This window comes from Calonectris borealis, chromosome 1 (genome assembly GCF_964195595.1).
Source record: "Calonectris borealis chromosome 1, bCalBor7.hap1.2, whole genome shotgun sequence".
NCBI classification, from domain to species: domain Eukaryota; kingdom Metazoa; phylum Chordata; class Aves; order Procellariiformes; family Procellariidae; genus Calonectris; species Calonectris borealis.
The window spans coordinates 80,347,551-80,362,805 of NC_134312.1; the positions used below are offsets into that span (position 1 = coordinate 80,347,551).

General features: G+C 40.2%; 1 protein-coding gene across 3 annotated transcripts in view; it reads right to left on the reverse strand.

Annotated features, from left to right (window-relative positions):
• LRP6 (LDL receptor related protein 6) overlaps positions 1–15,255 on the reverse strand; it is a 123,430-nt gene that overhangs the window by 21,329 nt on the left and 86,846 nt on the right. For all 3 annotated transcript variants that reach the window (XM_075162395.1, XM_075162410.1, XM_075162402.1), the window contains 5 exons: positions 9,706–9,922; positions 8,036–8,325; positions 6,105–6,331; positions 4,176–4,360; positions 2,111–2,437 (listed from right to left, as the gene is read on the reverse strand). In XM_075162395.1, coding sequence (XP_075018496.1) covers positions 2,111–2,437; positions 4,176–4,360; positions 6,105–6,331; positions 8,036–8,325; positions 9,706–9,922 — 1,246 coding nt within the window. The remainder of the gene's footprint in view (positions 1–2,110; positions 2,438–4,175; positions 4,361–6,104; positions 6,332–8,035; positions 8,326–9,705; positions 9,923–15,255) is intronic.

Consider the following 15,255-nt stretch of genomic DNA (forward strand, 5'->3'; position numbering starts at 1 on the left):
TTGCTTTCTGGAAAACCTGTATTTCCCCTCCAAGCATTTCTCCAATAATTTAAGCCGCCTTCTACTTAGCTCTAAACTATAGAGGAAAGCACCAAAAAAAGCAAAGCAAAGTTTGTACTGAATGTGTACAGCAAAATAATAGATTCAGAAAACATCAGATAAAACACTGCAGGTAAACACACCATCATAAGCACCTAAAATCCTTTCCACTTTTCCCCAAAGACACCCTCTCACTGTCTAAGATTGCCTGGCTTCCAACTTATAAAAAGTAACAGCAGAATTTCCCCCCTTGAGTCCCCACATCTCTGAAACAGTCCCAATTTCAGAAATCCCTTCCCAGTTTTCATCATTCTCCCTCCCAATAGTCACATATTTTAACTATATTTTTGGCAGGCAAATGAAGTGCAACGAGCATGTCCCCTGTGTAACACTGCCTTCAAACTTCATGACACATGGTAGATCTGATGAGATACCAGATCTCATCAGAGCAGTGTGTCCTTCCCGTAATTAAAAGAATCTATGCAAGCATGAGCAGGGTGATCCAGAAGGGAGGAACTGGCCTCTAGACAGGGCTTGGACTAATAATAACGTTCAGGAGCAAGTAAAACAGGCAAGAGAAAGTTAAAACAATTCATGCTCCAATTATAGTGGCCAAGAGAAAAATTAAATTATACACAGAGAAGCCTAAGTCTCCAATTACCCACAAATGAGAACTTGGAAAGTTCCCAGGTTTGAACATGGCAGAAGGAAAACTCCTAATACCTCACAAACAGCCCTGAACTGTACCGAGGGGAAATGGTTCTATTTGCTCCCAACATATTTCCTGTATTTTTCTCCTTCCTTTGTTTCCAAGAGCATTTTCACAAGAAAACATGACCTTTGATCATTTTACTACTTATTCTCCGCTGGAAGTAAAATTCCTCCACCTACAAAATCACAGTAATCACCAGAGAGGTGCCAGCCGTGTCTCTAACTTGCAGAAAGGTGTAAGAGTATTAGAGTTCAAAAATCCAGATGTCATGCAAGCGCCCCTTGTAACAAAAAAGGAAAGGAGGAGTACAGGACACATGGGGAGGTGGAAAAGCAGAGTCTTCCAAAGAGCATGATTTTCAAAAAATGCCATGAGGTGGCATTCGTGGAACAAGCTGCCCTGCTTTTGGCTTTAAAACAACAGTTGGATCTCTCTACTCATGCATAATGCAGACGAGATACAATCTGTCTCTCCATACCATGAATCTCTTCACCCACTGACTAATCTGAATGACACCAGTGGAAATCAGCCATCCAGTGCGGCTGCCAAAATTATGAGAGCTTCTCTGGCAGCTAGTTATTGAGAGATGGATAAATTATTTGGTTAGAAACTAATTACACACAGCCTGAGGGGCCTTGCGGTTCGTATTCTGCACAACAATAAAGACAAATGGGGCTTGGCTGCACTGAGATCAGAAATCTGAAGTGCTGGGGAGACCGTGAAGCCAAGCCTTTCCTCATTGAGGAAGAAACACTTTTGGGGGTATGAGAGTGACCCGCCTCAGCATCTCATCAGCCAGCAAACACAGCTACTATAGAATTAAATCTTGACCACCTAAAGGCTACGCGAAGACCAGAATACAGACCAAATAATCACATATCCTTTATGTCAGGCAAGATTATAAATAAATAAGCAGATAAATAAGCAAGCAAGCACTTGCGAAGGGTTGACGGACAGAGAGAAACCCAAAAGCATTTTGAGCTTTCCTGCTTACACAGATTTAGCTGAGTCATTAAAAAGATACACTACAGCCACTCTTATTTTACTGTAATATTGGTCTGTTGCAAGGTTTTTTTTTTTCTTTTTTTGCTTTCAATATCCTATCTTCTCTGAAAAGTGAGTAGATTTTAGTATTAGAAAATTATGCTTCCTATGGAGGAAGGGACCCTAGGGAACCAGAAATTTTTCAAATACACATTCACTATTAAAAATAGAAACTAGCGTTAACTTGGCCTATCGGCAAAGCAAGCTTTACCATCCCACGTAAAAATAAAACTCTTCTTTCCTCCAAGTACAATGCTTGTATCTGTTACAAAACACATCTGCCACTCTGTTTTATTTCCATTCATTACGGCTTACCACTACAAGTCCTGTTGTCAGAGTTCAAGGAATAGTGAGCTGGGCAGCCACAGACAAAACCCCCAACAGGGACTGCTAAGCACAGGTGAGAGCAGTGACCGTTGCTAGAGGCACACTCATTCCAGCCTGCCTGCCTGGAGGAATGGAAGACCAAGATGTCCATAACGTAATCCAAATGCCCTTGGATGATAGTTCGGTTCTGTCCACTGGTCTTGTTGGCTCGTTCAATGCTACGCCGGCTCCAGTCCGTCCAGTAAATGTAATCCTGATACTGAGTCAAGCCGAATGGGTGAGGCAAGTCATCAGCTATAATCTCACGGTCAAGGCCTGTTTCCAAAAAGGAAGGGAGGAAAAAAAGCAGAATTATTTGGGGACAAAAGAGATGCCGTTTAATGCTGTTAGACATGTCCCCTGCACAGAAAGGTTAGAACATAGTTACTTTAAAGTTACTATTTCATTATTACAAAAGTAAATTATGAAGCAATGTTTAAGTCTGAAGTCTCAGAGCCTATCACAGAAATGTACTAATCCTGCTTGTGACTCACCGAACAGAATGTATTTTACTAAAGAAAAAAGCCTCACTCTTGAAAATAATCAAGGGTCCTTAGAAAGATTCTGTCCTTTGCCTCCTCCCAGAAACAAACAGGATCCCACGGAAGGAGGCAGGATCCTGACACTGTATTCCCAGTTCAGCATCTCTCACGCCACATTTGGGTCTCTGCCCACTGCTTACAGAGACGGAATTGTTACGAGCTTAATAAGATTCTATGCTGTATTACAAGAAAAAATGAAATGCACAAGGTTAAACTCATCTGTCTCTGGAATGCCGTAACAGGAAGGAGCAGTCAGAAAGTCAAGGTAGGAAACAGTTAATTGTGTATACTGTGGAAATGTTAAGAAACCTTAAGAAGCAGGGCATGGAGGGGAAATGATTATTTCACGTTATTTCAACCACTTCATTAACATGGGATGTCCTGCTGTCTAGTCACAGAAAATGAACGGGAGATGATGAAGCAAGAAATCATTCCCTCTTTGTGCAGAGAAGAGGCAGATGCACAGCTCTGCGCTCTGCTGTCACTAGCCACAGGCACAGGGAAGATGAAATTCTAACGGTGTGTCCAGTTCCACAGTACGCAGGGGAACACTGAGCCAGCCCCAACAGCATACCAAAATACACGAGAAGCTGAAGAAAAGCTTTTACATCACATATAATTCCTAGTAATGCATTTTCCTGTTTTGATCTTTTTCCAACCTTGTTAGAGTACTGCAAATGTACTGTTTAAAGTAGACCAACTCCTTCAGCTTTAAATATTGGCTAGTGATAAAGCTAATCTGAGTGATCTGGCACACAACAAGGCAGTCCACTCCTGCGAGTGCCAAGATGTTAACAACATGATATTGTGCAAACCTGAGGGGGCTCGGGTCCTCACTACGCTACCCCTGGGACAGTGAAAGAATAATATATTCCACCTCCATTTAGCTGTAATGACCAGTTTATAAAACAATAACACAGACCCCAGTATGAGAGAGAGCCCCCCTGGTGACAAGTACTAGCCAGGAAAAGCCCCATAACACGCAGGATATACTGGGAAAAAAATATCCTGAACCCTGAGGATACCAATAAAGATTAAAAACCAAATTGTATTAAATTACATTGCGAAAACTGTCCAATAAACTGTTGTTACCTTGGCTTTCTCTCTACCTTTCTACAGATGATGAAGTGTTTGTTATGTATTTGCCAGCAATCTTCGGAGCAGCAAAACAAGACTCTCCAAAACACTGGAAGTTGACAGCTTTGTCCTACATATAACTGAGAACATGTACAGCTTGTATAATTTTAACTTTGTGAGCAACTAGATTACGTACAAGAAAATCTAGACCTAGCTAAATGCTGTGTTGCATAAACATCAACTATAGAAGCAAATGGTAAAGGTGTGTGAGTTTGGAAAAATCTATTTTTGTCTTAAGATGTGTATCTTTGCATTATTTAAGCAATAATTTGCCACAGGGAACTGTGAAAAAGCAGCAGCATTCCCACGATGGTGCCCAGAGCTCTGGGGCTCACCTAGCATGTTGGAGGATTCTATCAGGTTGGTGTCGAGGTCAGTCCAGTACAGTCGTCTTTTAGCATAATCAATAGTTAGGCCGTTAGCACGTCCCACATTCGGTACCAAAGTAGTCCGCTCAGTGCCGTCCATAGCAGCTCTATCAATCTTTGGTTTACCACCCCATTCAGTCCAGTACATAAATCTGATTAAAAGGGCAAAAGGAAAAAAAATCAATCACATTTATCCAAAAGAGAACTCAAGAGGAGAAACAAAACAAAACAAAAATCCTTAGAAAGAATAAGAGGAAAACAAGAGCTGTAAATTTGAGCATTTATTAATTAAGCCCCATTACACTAAATGTTTTTTCAAAATGTAAGCAAGGAAGTGAGTCAGGTTTCCTCAAAATGTTTCCAACATTGTTTTTTCCACTTGGAGCTGGATTTTAACCAGCAAGTTCCATATGAAAGCACTTCAATCTTAACCAATCCATGCACATCAGTTAAGAGGCAAAAGGTTGGCACCTCTGAAATGTTTTTAACTTCAACCAACCACACAGTGGGAAAGGTTCCTTCAGAAACTGATGATGAAGGGGGAGCTATTCTTTAGAGACCAGGAATACTTGCAAATTTTTCCTTTAAAATTTTGCAAGTATTTTGTGCATAAATGTTGCAAGTTGTGCACAGCATGGACCTAAGTGTCAGAATTGCCCCCACGGTAGCAATACCATGAAAACTTCCATATAAAGTACAACAACATAGCTCAGCTAGAAGGCAAAAGGAAAAACAGGCATTCGGGCTCAAATATAAAATAACTTTTTTTCTGGTCTGTGGTGAAGAGACAAAGCATTGAATTATAATCCTTGGAAAAAACTATTCCCAGTGCAAAACTAGAATCCTCCGTAGCAACCTTTTGTTACAACTGAGTAACTGGATCTAACAATCTGGTCTTGAATGCCCTCTGATGTACTTGTCCAGGCAACCCCCGGCACGTCAGGGCTGAACCCCACCTATGTGTCCCACTGGGGGCAGTGCAGAACTCCTTTTGACTAAGCACTGCGACAGTTGCCACCACTTGTTGAAATGAAGCAGAAGGAATGTGTTCGAGTGGTGCAGAGTTCTCTGCATTGCTGTAACTCTTGCAGTGTCACTGGAAACTGTGATAATTTCATAACACTTGAAAATTAAGTTCCCTCATTTGTAAAAGAATAATACAATGTTGGTATAACCTCAAAAAGTTTCTGCAGTAATTAGTTAATGTCAAATGAGCATTCATTGTAGAAGAGCTATTTCAGAAGCTAAATAGTTTTGCTTTGCCTTGCCCCGCTCCTTCCTCCCTCCCCCTGCTTATTGCCCTACTTTTGCTATTACATTTGAATCCAGCTGAGAAGTTTCTCCTCAGGAAATCTTTCATTTTGGGGATACGTGGGTATAATTGTTTCCAGTCTTTCTCTGTCCTTGCTTCTCTTGTCCATACCAACTAAAAAGGCTCCCTTATCTGAAGAAACAAACACCTTCCTTATTCTCAGACAATAAGCTTCACTCCCCCACTCTCAAGTTTAATCATTTAATACCTTTCTTGGACCCTAACTTGTGATAAAAAGGATCCTCATTTTTAAAAGAACAAATATTTTCTTTTCAATGCTACAGTCCTTTTCTAATTAATGAATTCCATAAACCTAAAACTACTTTGATTCTGTGGTTAATTAAAAAACTAAATATAAATCCCTTTTTAATGAGCTGCTCTGATTTTTTTTGTAGTATTCTTAATGATTATTCAGGACATTAAGAGTGTATTCCTCCAGCCCTCATACTCTAAATTACCAGGTTGTATTCCCCAACTCAGTTCTCTCAGGATTTACATGCAGTGCCTAACTAACATGCCCTAGAGGAAGCATTACAATGTTGTTTTTCACCGTTCATAAACATAAAATTAAATCAGCAAGTTACCCCTCAGCAGGGTCCAATGCCAATGCCCGGGGACTGTCAAGATCTTTCCACACCAGCACTTGGCGATGCTGTCCATCCAGCTTTGACACTTCTATACGATTTGTTCCAGTATCAGCCCAATACAAGTTCTTCCCCAGCCAATCTACGGCCATGCCTTCTGGGTAATCCAAGCCAAACTCCACAACGTGTTCCAGTGAGCTGCCATTCATAAATGCTCTGCTGATGGTCTGCAGGGATACAAAGATACACAGGCAAATTAGAAATTTTACCAGTCTGTCATTGGGCTGGTTGTTTTCTTTGTTGCATTTTAAACACTTTCAGATTTTAGGCATCTCATAGGAAAGAGGATCTTACAATATGCTACTTATTTGCAAGGGAAACAATGCTGCTATTCAGAAGTAATGATTTACTGTACTCTATGAATGTATTCTGTGTCAATTACAATAGTGTTTCACTGGGGAAATAAATGGGATAACTAGTCTGGTTCAATTAAGCAGTCTAGATGCCAAAGTGACCTTAATAACTCAGTGCCAACTTCGAGGGGGAAATACTTTGCCTCTCCCAGGACTATACAAAAGCATCGACATTATAGCATGGAACAATACTTAAAGCAGCCTAATGAAAAAGTTCAGGATAGAACAGCAAATAGAAGAAAACCACCTAATGGCTGATTAGCTCACTATGCAAGTGCTTCAGTACTGATGGTTTAATTTAATTTCACTAAGCATAATTTCTTCTTGGTCTTTTATTCAAAAGACTTATTTTAGCTCTTGCCATCATGGATCATCAGCCTGTGATAGCAGATACAGCCAGAATTATATTTTAATAACATATCAGAGTTTAGGCATTCCCTGATTTACTATGACCACTTATAAGCCTGAAAGTAAAGGAATAATGTTAGGATGGTACAAAATTCTTTTTGGCAAACATGGGCTTCCCTTCTGTGTCCTTAATATTCCCCTCCGCACACACTCCTCATACTTGTAACGCATCAGAAGTTAACACAAAGACTGATTTTTTGCTTACTTCCCAGTGTGGATGCTACCTGCTAATTACGCCAGTTTGTGACAGTACACAGCAGGGAAGTTTATCTCAGTCTTCATCTGTATCACCCTTAAAAATTGATCAGATCATTGCTTTATTTTTATTTCAAACACAGCTCAAATGAATACCATACTTAAAGAATTCAGCCAAGTCACCTCTCTCAAACTCACTTAAACTCTGTGGTTTTAACTCTTATGATTCTTCAGTTGCAAAGGTCCATGAGTTATTGTTGGCACAGGTCTCAACCCAATTGCAGAAAACTTTCTTTCTTTAAAAACTAATTTTTGGTGCTTACAATTCTGACTACATCTACAACCCATGAAAAACAAAGGGAATAACTAGACTCACTGATAACAGAGATGACAGACAGACAAATACACAGATTTCTGTCACTCCACTAACCACCACATTTAAACACCTACCCTCAACCTTTTCCAATTTGTCAGTGTAGACCCTAGACCTGTTTTACAAAGCCTGTGATTCATAATATGTCACACATGCAGTAGCTATATAAGTTAATGAACAGGTAAGACCCATTTTCACTTCTGACCCAAGACAAGGCTTCCCCCCATTAAACGTATCTGGCAAAACATCTCTGATCCCTGAAACCTCCTGCCATATAGCACTCTTCTCAGCTTTCTGTGAAAACCTTTATTTTTGCAAACTTATCCTGTATGTGAAAATGTATACATTAGATTTAAATGATTTATAGGAGAGAATGCTGCTACTACAATGAAAATGTATGCCATACCTAGTTAGAACAAGCTCTTTTACCTATCCCTTGAATCTCGTAAATCTCATTTGTCGATCCATTCTTAAGTATCTCAAGAACCTTATAACAACTTAATAGCCAGTATGGAATAAATGGAAGTATCTTCCATCTCTACCTTCAGTGAAATGTCAGTCCAGTAAATCCGATTGTCTGTCACATCAAAATCCAGAGCAGAAGCTTCCTTGACTCCGGTGAGTGGAATAGCAACGTTGTTGTTGTTCGTTTCTAAAGAGATTCGTCTGATATCTGCTCTCCGAGAAAACAGCAGGAAAGCTTCTGGGACGATGCAGGTCTTCATATCATTGATGAGCTCTAGGCCTATGGGGCAAGCGCAGCGAAGGCCTTGTGGTCTGTACAGACAAAGATGGCTGCAGCCGCCGTTATCCTCTGCACAAGGGTTTGTACCTAAGCATGCAACAAAAGCAAAAGCAATCATTGCAAACCGACTTCCGTTGGAAGATGAAGCCAGTCCTCACATGCATCAACGACACTATGAGTCCTTTAAGAAATTCATATAGTTTTTAACCTTTTATTCTCTGAATGAATTAATTTTTGTTCATTTCCTGTAATCCTTTAGACAGATGTTACTCTACTCGGCTGGAAAGCCAGTACTTGTTTTCCTGACCCCGCGAAACAAACCCAACATTAGGGAAAGGGATCTGGACTCCAACAGCTACTGATGTTCATGATTCACAGCACAAGCACCGAATGGACGGTAAGTATGTAAGTAAGCAAGCGTATGTTCTGCTACCTTTTACAGTACACTGGTCCAGTTACATACCCCAATTGTGTTCTTAGAGATGAAAAATTTGCAGATCTATTTTCACATCCATTCAACGGCCTCGTCTCTCCAGGATGCTAGTAAAGCAGCTCTCTGTAATACTAACTCATGTACCTGCACATGCTGGAAATCCATCCACTAAGAGAGGCCCACCATTACGAAGCTCAATTAGCCAAACAGTTGGAAAGAGAGCTGCATTTAAAACACATGCACCTTCCTTACGGCATCTTGTTAACATGGTAGCAGCAATGCAAAGATACACCTCAACTACATTTGACTAATTCCCCGGGGGTGCAATCCAGACATGGCAGCAAGAAGCTACAAGCCTTATCCACACAGCAGGATATTCAGGAAATGTGATGAGTTCTGTGATGCTACAGTTACATGGTTACCAGTATTTGGATAGCCAACCATAGCCAATTTAAAGCTAGATCCTGTATTTTTACACCACAGACACTACAGGGCAGAAAGTACTTCTAGTTATTTTTAAAGATGATGAAAACCACTGAAGTATTTTGCAGTATTAATGTGAAAAGCACTGACAGACTAAAACTGGCTCATTCTTAGCTTTTGCATACCGGGAGCACATGTTCAGACTGCAAGATGAAAAGCTGCTACAGCTGCAGTTTCATAAACAGCTGTGCTAATCTAATAGCTGGCTGTTACAAAGAGAAGTTCTCATTTTCCATGATCCTCCTTCTCCCCTTACTGGATCCAGGGTTGTTCAGACCTATGAGCTGCTCCAATTCCCTAAGCGGCAGAAAATCACTCATTTTGGGGGGTGCCTGGTTGTTTTCTAGCTGATATTTTTCCAAGTTAGAGAACTGAAGCACCTCACAAAAGACCTACCCCACCCCATCAAACTGCAGCCTGCAGTTATCATGCAATAAAACTGGATTCTGCCCATTTCTAAAAATCTGAGCTGGTACAAAGCAATACCTGCAGAACAGCACTGCTGAAATTTTCTATTTCATTTTACTTGCCTGATTAGCAGTCTCACTCACCAATTATCTGGTGGACGTTTGTAGCTTTCAGACCCATTAGATCAGGCAGTTGATCTATGATGATCTCTCTTTCTGCTGTGCGCTTATGCACACGTTCAATACTGCGTCTTTGCCAGTCTGTCCAATAAACATAGTCTCCCAACAGTGTGAATCCAAAGATATGAGGCAGCTTGTCCTCCACCAGAACTCTTCTCCCAGTTCCATCAGCGTTCATGACCTATGGATACACACGAACACAAAGTTATTATGTACACAGAATAATTCTGTCACTATTTATCAGAGATTAATTAACCAACTGCTCCACACTTAAACTTCAAATTCAAAAATAATCTCCTAGCCATTAAAATGCTATCAATGTTACGCAGCAGTCTAATAAAACAAGACTGTATTTCAACAGGTACTTATTCTAAAAACCACGGAGGATCCCTTATATATAAGGCTATTCTCATAAGTAGATCATAACGTGAAATTATGACATAGCATGTCTTATATTTGCTTTATGAACTAATATTATGTGTGCCTGTTGGAGGTTACCTCTCTCTCTCATTTCTGACTTACGTGTCTTGATTTACTTTTAAATGGGAGACACTGTGTTTTACACGAACGAAGACAAGCTTACAATGTCAAGGAGTCTTGGCTCAGCGTCTCATAGTCCACAGTCCCTCCCAAGCGAGCTTTGCCTAGGTTACAGATAGCAGTAAGAGGAGGCCCCACATAAACTCTGGGAGGCAAAGAGTCAAGAAGATCTACAGAATATGTTTATATTCCCAAGTCTGAATAAACAACCAGTTTTACATTCTTCAAAATTAAGTTCAGTATTTTTTGTACTAGGAGGAACAGTAATAGTCTGTAAATAATTGCATGCCTTTGATCAAGACACTTGAATTTACTGTGTCATTTTTCTCTACTGCTAAAAAGAAGTAATACCTAACTTCCTCAAAGAAGCACTGAAAGGATTAATTAAACATATGTATGCATGTTCAAGTTATCAAGTACCTTACGAATGCCAAGTATTATTATAAAAAGTACCATAGTAACAGGAGTGAAGAGTTCTGTGTTTTAAGAGAAGCTTAAAAATGATTCAGCACTGCAATTCTATAAAGAAGTTCCTTCTGAAATATTTCTGCTTGTTTCAAGTTTATAGTTTAAGTTTACAGCATGTATACTACCCTTCCAAAAAAAGAAAAAACCCAACCTTAATGTAAAAACTTCCCAAAACAATGCGATTCGCAAAATTTAAGGTAGCATACTAATCCCTGAAACATTAAAATGTCCTTCCCACTACCCAAGGATGTTCCAAGTTAAAGACTGGAAAAAGGGTGACTTACTAAATCACTGTTTTCAAATCTCTCCCATTCTGATAGCCATAGACAAGTCTGTATGATTTCCCAGTCTTCCCATGGCTCAAACCCAAAGACTTGTGCAATGACAACCTTCAGGATCAATTGGTTTAATAACTCCGGCTAGATAGATGATGTTTTGTGGTCAGAAGAATTTGAGAAATTAGAAAGTTAGTTTGGAGCAACTCCTACCTTTTGCCCACCCAAGCACAGATGGAGAGTGAGGAAAGGAATAGAGAAACAGAACTGAAACCCATACCTTTCTCAGCATACAGTATAATGTGCTTGTTAATAAAATATTTCTAAGTTCACTAAAAAAGTCAAAGAAAATGCTATAATCTTCACAATTATTCAACTTCTCCTTAAAACTACTCCCTGTCATAAACTTCCTGATATTATTGCACTTAGTATGTTAGAATGGGAATTGAATCTTTATGTGCACATTTCCTACAGAAAAATGAAAGGAGCTCTGCATACTTGCTGGTATGTAGGAATAAGCTCCATATTTACTTTTTTTAAAAAAAGCTCATAATTACTCTATGGAATTGGCTTACCAAAAAATCTTCAGTCTAGTAGTCTATGGCACGCTTCTACACATGCACTAATACACATGCATGACAAAAATATGATGTCCTTTACACTGATAACCAAGTCCAAACATAGCTTTTGCTATCACGGATTGTTTAGCTGGGCTCAGAGCCCAGCATAATTGCCTGATTTCTGGACTTCCTTTTGAAAACAAGCTCTGCTATTCCATTTATTCTACTTCAGAAAATTTCAGATCTGCTGGCTCTCTAAATTCCTAGCAGCATGCCTCCTACACTCTGTTTTGACAAATGACATTGCTAAACAACAGACTAGTGGTTAACTTTAGAACCAGGGACACAGATTTAACAGTAAGATAAACTGCGAGTTATAGTCCTTAAGCCCACCATCCCTTCAAGAAACTGTCACCACCACCAAGCAAAACTGGTCATCTGCTTTTGCCTACCACCCCTTTTCTAACCATAACACAATCATCTTGCATTTCTGTGATGACTTGTTCCCCCCTCCCTCTTAAGCTATGGAGAAGAGCCATTTGCTTGCAACTAATTAATATATGGCAATTAGTGCTTGCGAAGCAGACCAAACAGATATACAGAACAGGTGGATGTTGCAAAGTGAATCAACTAAAACCACACAGTAATAACCACTAAAACATCACTATCACAAAACAGTATCTTTAGATACTACACTTTTTGCTTGTACTTATAAAGGGAAGAAACTTCTATATTTAAGGGGGTGCTTAACTACTGGTAAAGAGAATTAGTTGGAAGGTGTACGGTGTGAGGTGAACTTTCTTTAGCAAAGTTTAAATGGGGAGCTGTTCAAATAAGCCTCCTCTTATTCTGAAAGAAAGTCAGGAAAAGAGAAGGGAGGACTTCAGTATTAAGTATCTGCTTTTAATTAATTTTTGTTTTGCCACATACAGGTTATTTTGAAAGACAGCTTTATGCCACAGACGCCTATCTGAAAGTACTTACACATACCTGCCACCCTACTCCCACCGCAATCTTACCTGAGCCCATCTGTGCACTATTACTTAATATAAATATCTGCCCATTAGCAGCTGGGTACCACCATATGAATAGTTCCATGGCACCACATTGTCTGCACTCACTTTAGCTGCATTTTAGGAGATTTGAATAGAATTTCATCAACAGGCTACAGAACCAAACAGTCTTGTGTAAGGCAGAAGGAAAGTGGCAAGGGTTATAGGGATGATACATATAATAAGGGCAAGAAAAAAGAAACAATCACTAATCAACCAATTTCAAAGGATTTCAGCATCATCTTTTCACAACTGAGTCCTAGTCAATACTGCTTTAGGCATTCATTCCCCTTCTCCAGCCCCACAGGATCAGCTCATCGCAGTGAAGCCTAGCCCCACAGAATCCCCCATACGAGAAACCCACCTTCTGCTGCAATGAGGCAGTGTCTCCAGCAGTTTACGCTGCTTTAACCACAATGTGGTATGGGTTTCACATTCTGAGGCCATTCTGAATACTGCAAACCACAGTGAGAATATAGACTACAACAGGAAACAGATGTTGTGCAACCACAAACACCACCTTTACTGAAAGAGTGAGTAGTTCCATGAAAAAAAAAATAAAATGAAGTACAAAAAATAAATGGCCTCAGAAAAAATACCAGATATCCTGCCTGTAGAATAAGGGCTTTGCTTATCCTAGAACAATAATGAATGCAAACCTATGACTTCATGAAAATACAGCTTATTCAAAATAAATGAATTAATGCTGAAAATGTGGTCGTATTTTAAGATGCTGTACTTAATGGTCAGCAGGATCAATAAAAAAGAAAAACAACTTTGAAGTATCACTTCTATTTTAAAATTACGGACTGGATTGCACAGTGATATATTCTAAGGGTCTTTCTTGCTGTCAGATACCCTGGATTCTATTCACTCTTGAATAGACCAGTAATAACTGTGATAAATAGGCTAATGCAGTGAATTTACCTTTCTGATAATGTGGGGTTTGAATGTTTGGTAGTTTACACCTGTAATTTGATTGGTTTAAGTCTAGACCTCAATCATTATACCTACCTGATCTGTGAAAATAATGTTCAGCTCTGGTTAGAGCTTGTGCAGGAGCCCTGGCAAAGCTATGCAGGGCCCGAAACAGGACTAGCAGTCTGCTCAAGTCTAGCAGACCAGGGCCAGTGGCAGTAGAGACTAGGCAGATGCACACTAGCTCATATCCACAGCACTGAGGAGATGCTAGTAATAGAAACTGTTTGCCCCTATCGGGCCATATTTAGATTAATATCAAACATAACAGCCCAGTTCTACAAGGTGCTAGACAACTCCCAGAGGAGAAGACAGCACGCAGCACTGGAAAGAACACACTTTCCAATGCAAATCTGGGAGACTGTCAGACAAAGCTGATACGATTCGCTCATAATTAACCTAATGCCATAAGCAAGGTGATAGTGTGCAAACCATTACCTTTCATCTTAACTCACAAGCACAGTTTAATTTTGGATGTAGAACCACATAGTCGTAGACCAGCCCAGGTTGGAAGGGACCTCAAAAGATCATCTGGTCCAGCCTTTTCTGGGAAAGGAAGCCTAGATGAGATTATCTAGCACGTGTCCAGTCACATTTTGAAAACTTGCAGTGATGGGGACTCCACCACATCCCTCGGGAAGTTACTCCAGTGAATGATTGCTCTCACTGTAAAATATTTCTTTCTTATATTGAGAAGAAACCTCTCCCAGTGCAACTTGTACCCATTGCCCCTGTCCTCTCCATGCGGCTCCTTCTGAAGAGAGACCCTCCAACCTCCTTTAAATACTAGGAACCTGTGATGAGGTTGCCCCTGAGCCTTCTCTTCTCCAGGGAGAAAATACTTAAATCCTTCAATCTTTCCTCATAGGACAGGTTCTCCAGCCCTTTGATCATCTTCGTGGCCCTCCTTTAGGCCCTCTCCAGTCTGTCTGCATCTTTTTTGAATTGTGGGGACCAGAGCTGGACACAGTACTCCAGGTGTGGCCTGACAAGCGCTGAGTAGAGTGGTATGATCACGTCTCTATCTCTGCTAGCAATGCCCCTGTGAACGCAGCCCAGGATCCAATTTGCCTTTTTTGCTGCAGCAGTGTACTGGACTCACGTCCAGCTTGTCCACCAGGACCCCCAGGTCCCTTTCAGTGAGGCTGCTGCCCAGCCACACAGATCCTAGCCTGTGCTGGGCTCTCGGGTTATTGTCATCCTATGGGCAGGACCTCGCACTTGCCTTTGTTAAACTTCACATAATTCTTGCTAGCCCACTTTTCCAGCCATTTGGCACAGAAATGTCACAGAAAGAAAGGTAAACTCTTCCTGAGCAGACCTTAAACTCTTGAGTCATTCTAATGACAAATTGGGTTTCTTGCAACAGTTTGAAAGACAGCATAAGAACATCAGAAAGCATTACCACCTTCACTATTTCAACATGGGTCATGCTAACGCACTCTAGGAACAGATACAACTAAAAAACAATGAGGTGAAAAAGTGAATTTCTCATGAGTTTCATCTGCATAAGATGATTGCAAAGAAGTATTATTGTAAGACAGCTGTGTCATATTCAATGCATATATCCCAGATAAAAGAAAAAGATCTTGACCAAGGCCTGTATTACACCTGAAATAGTTTAGGAATATTCAAGGTTTA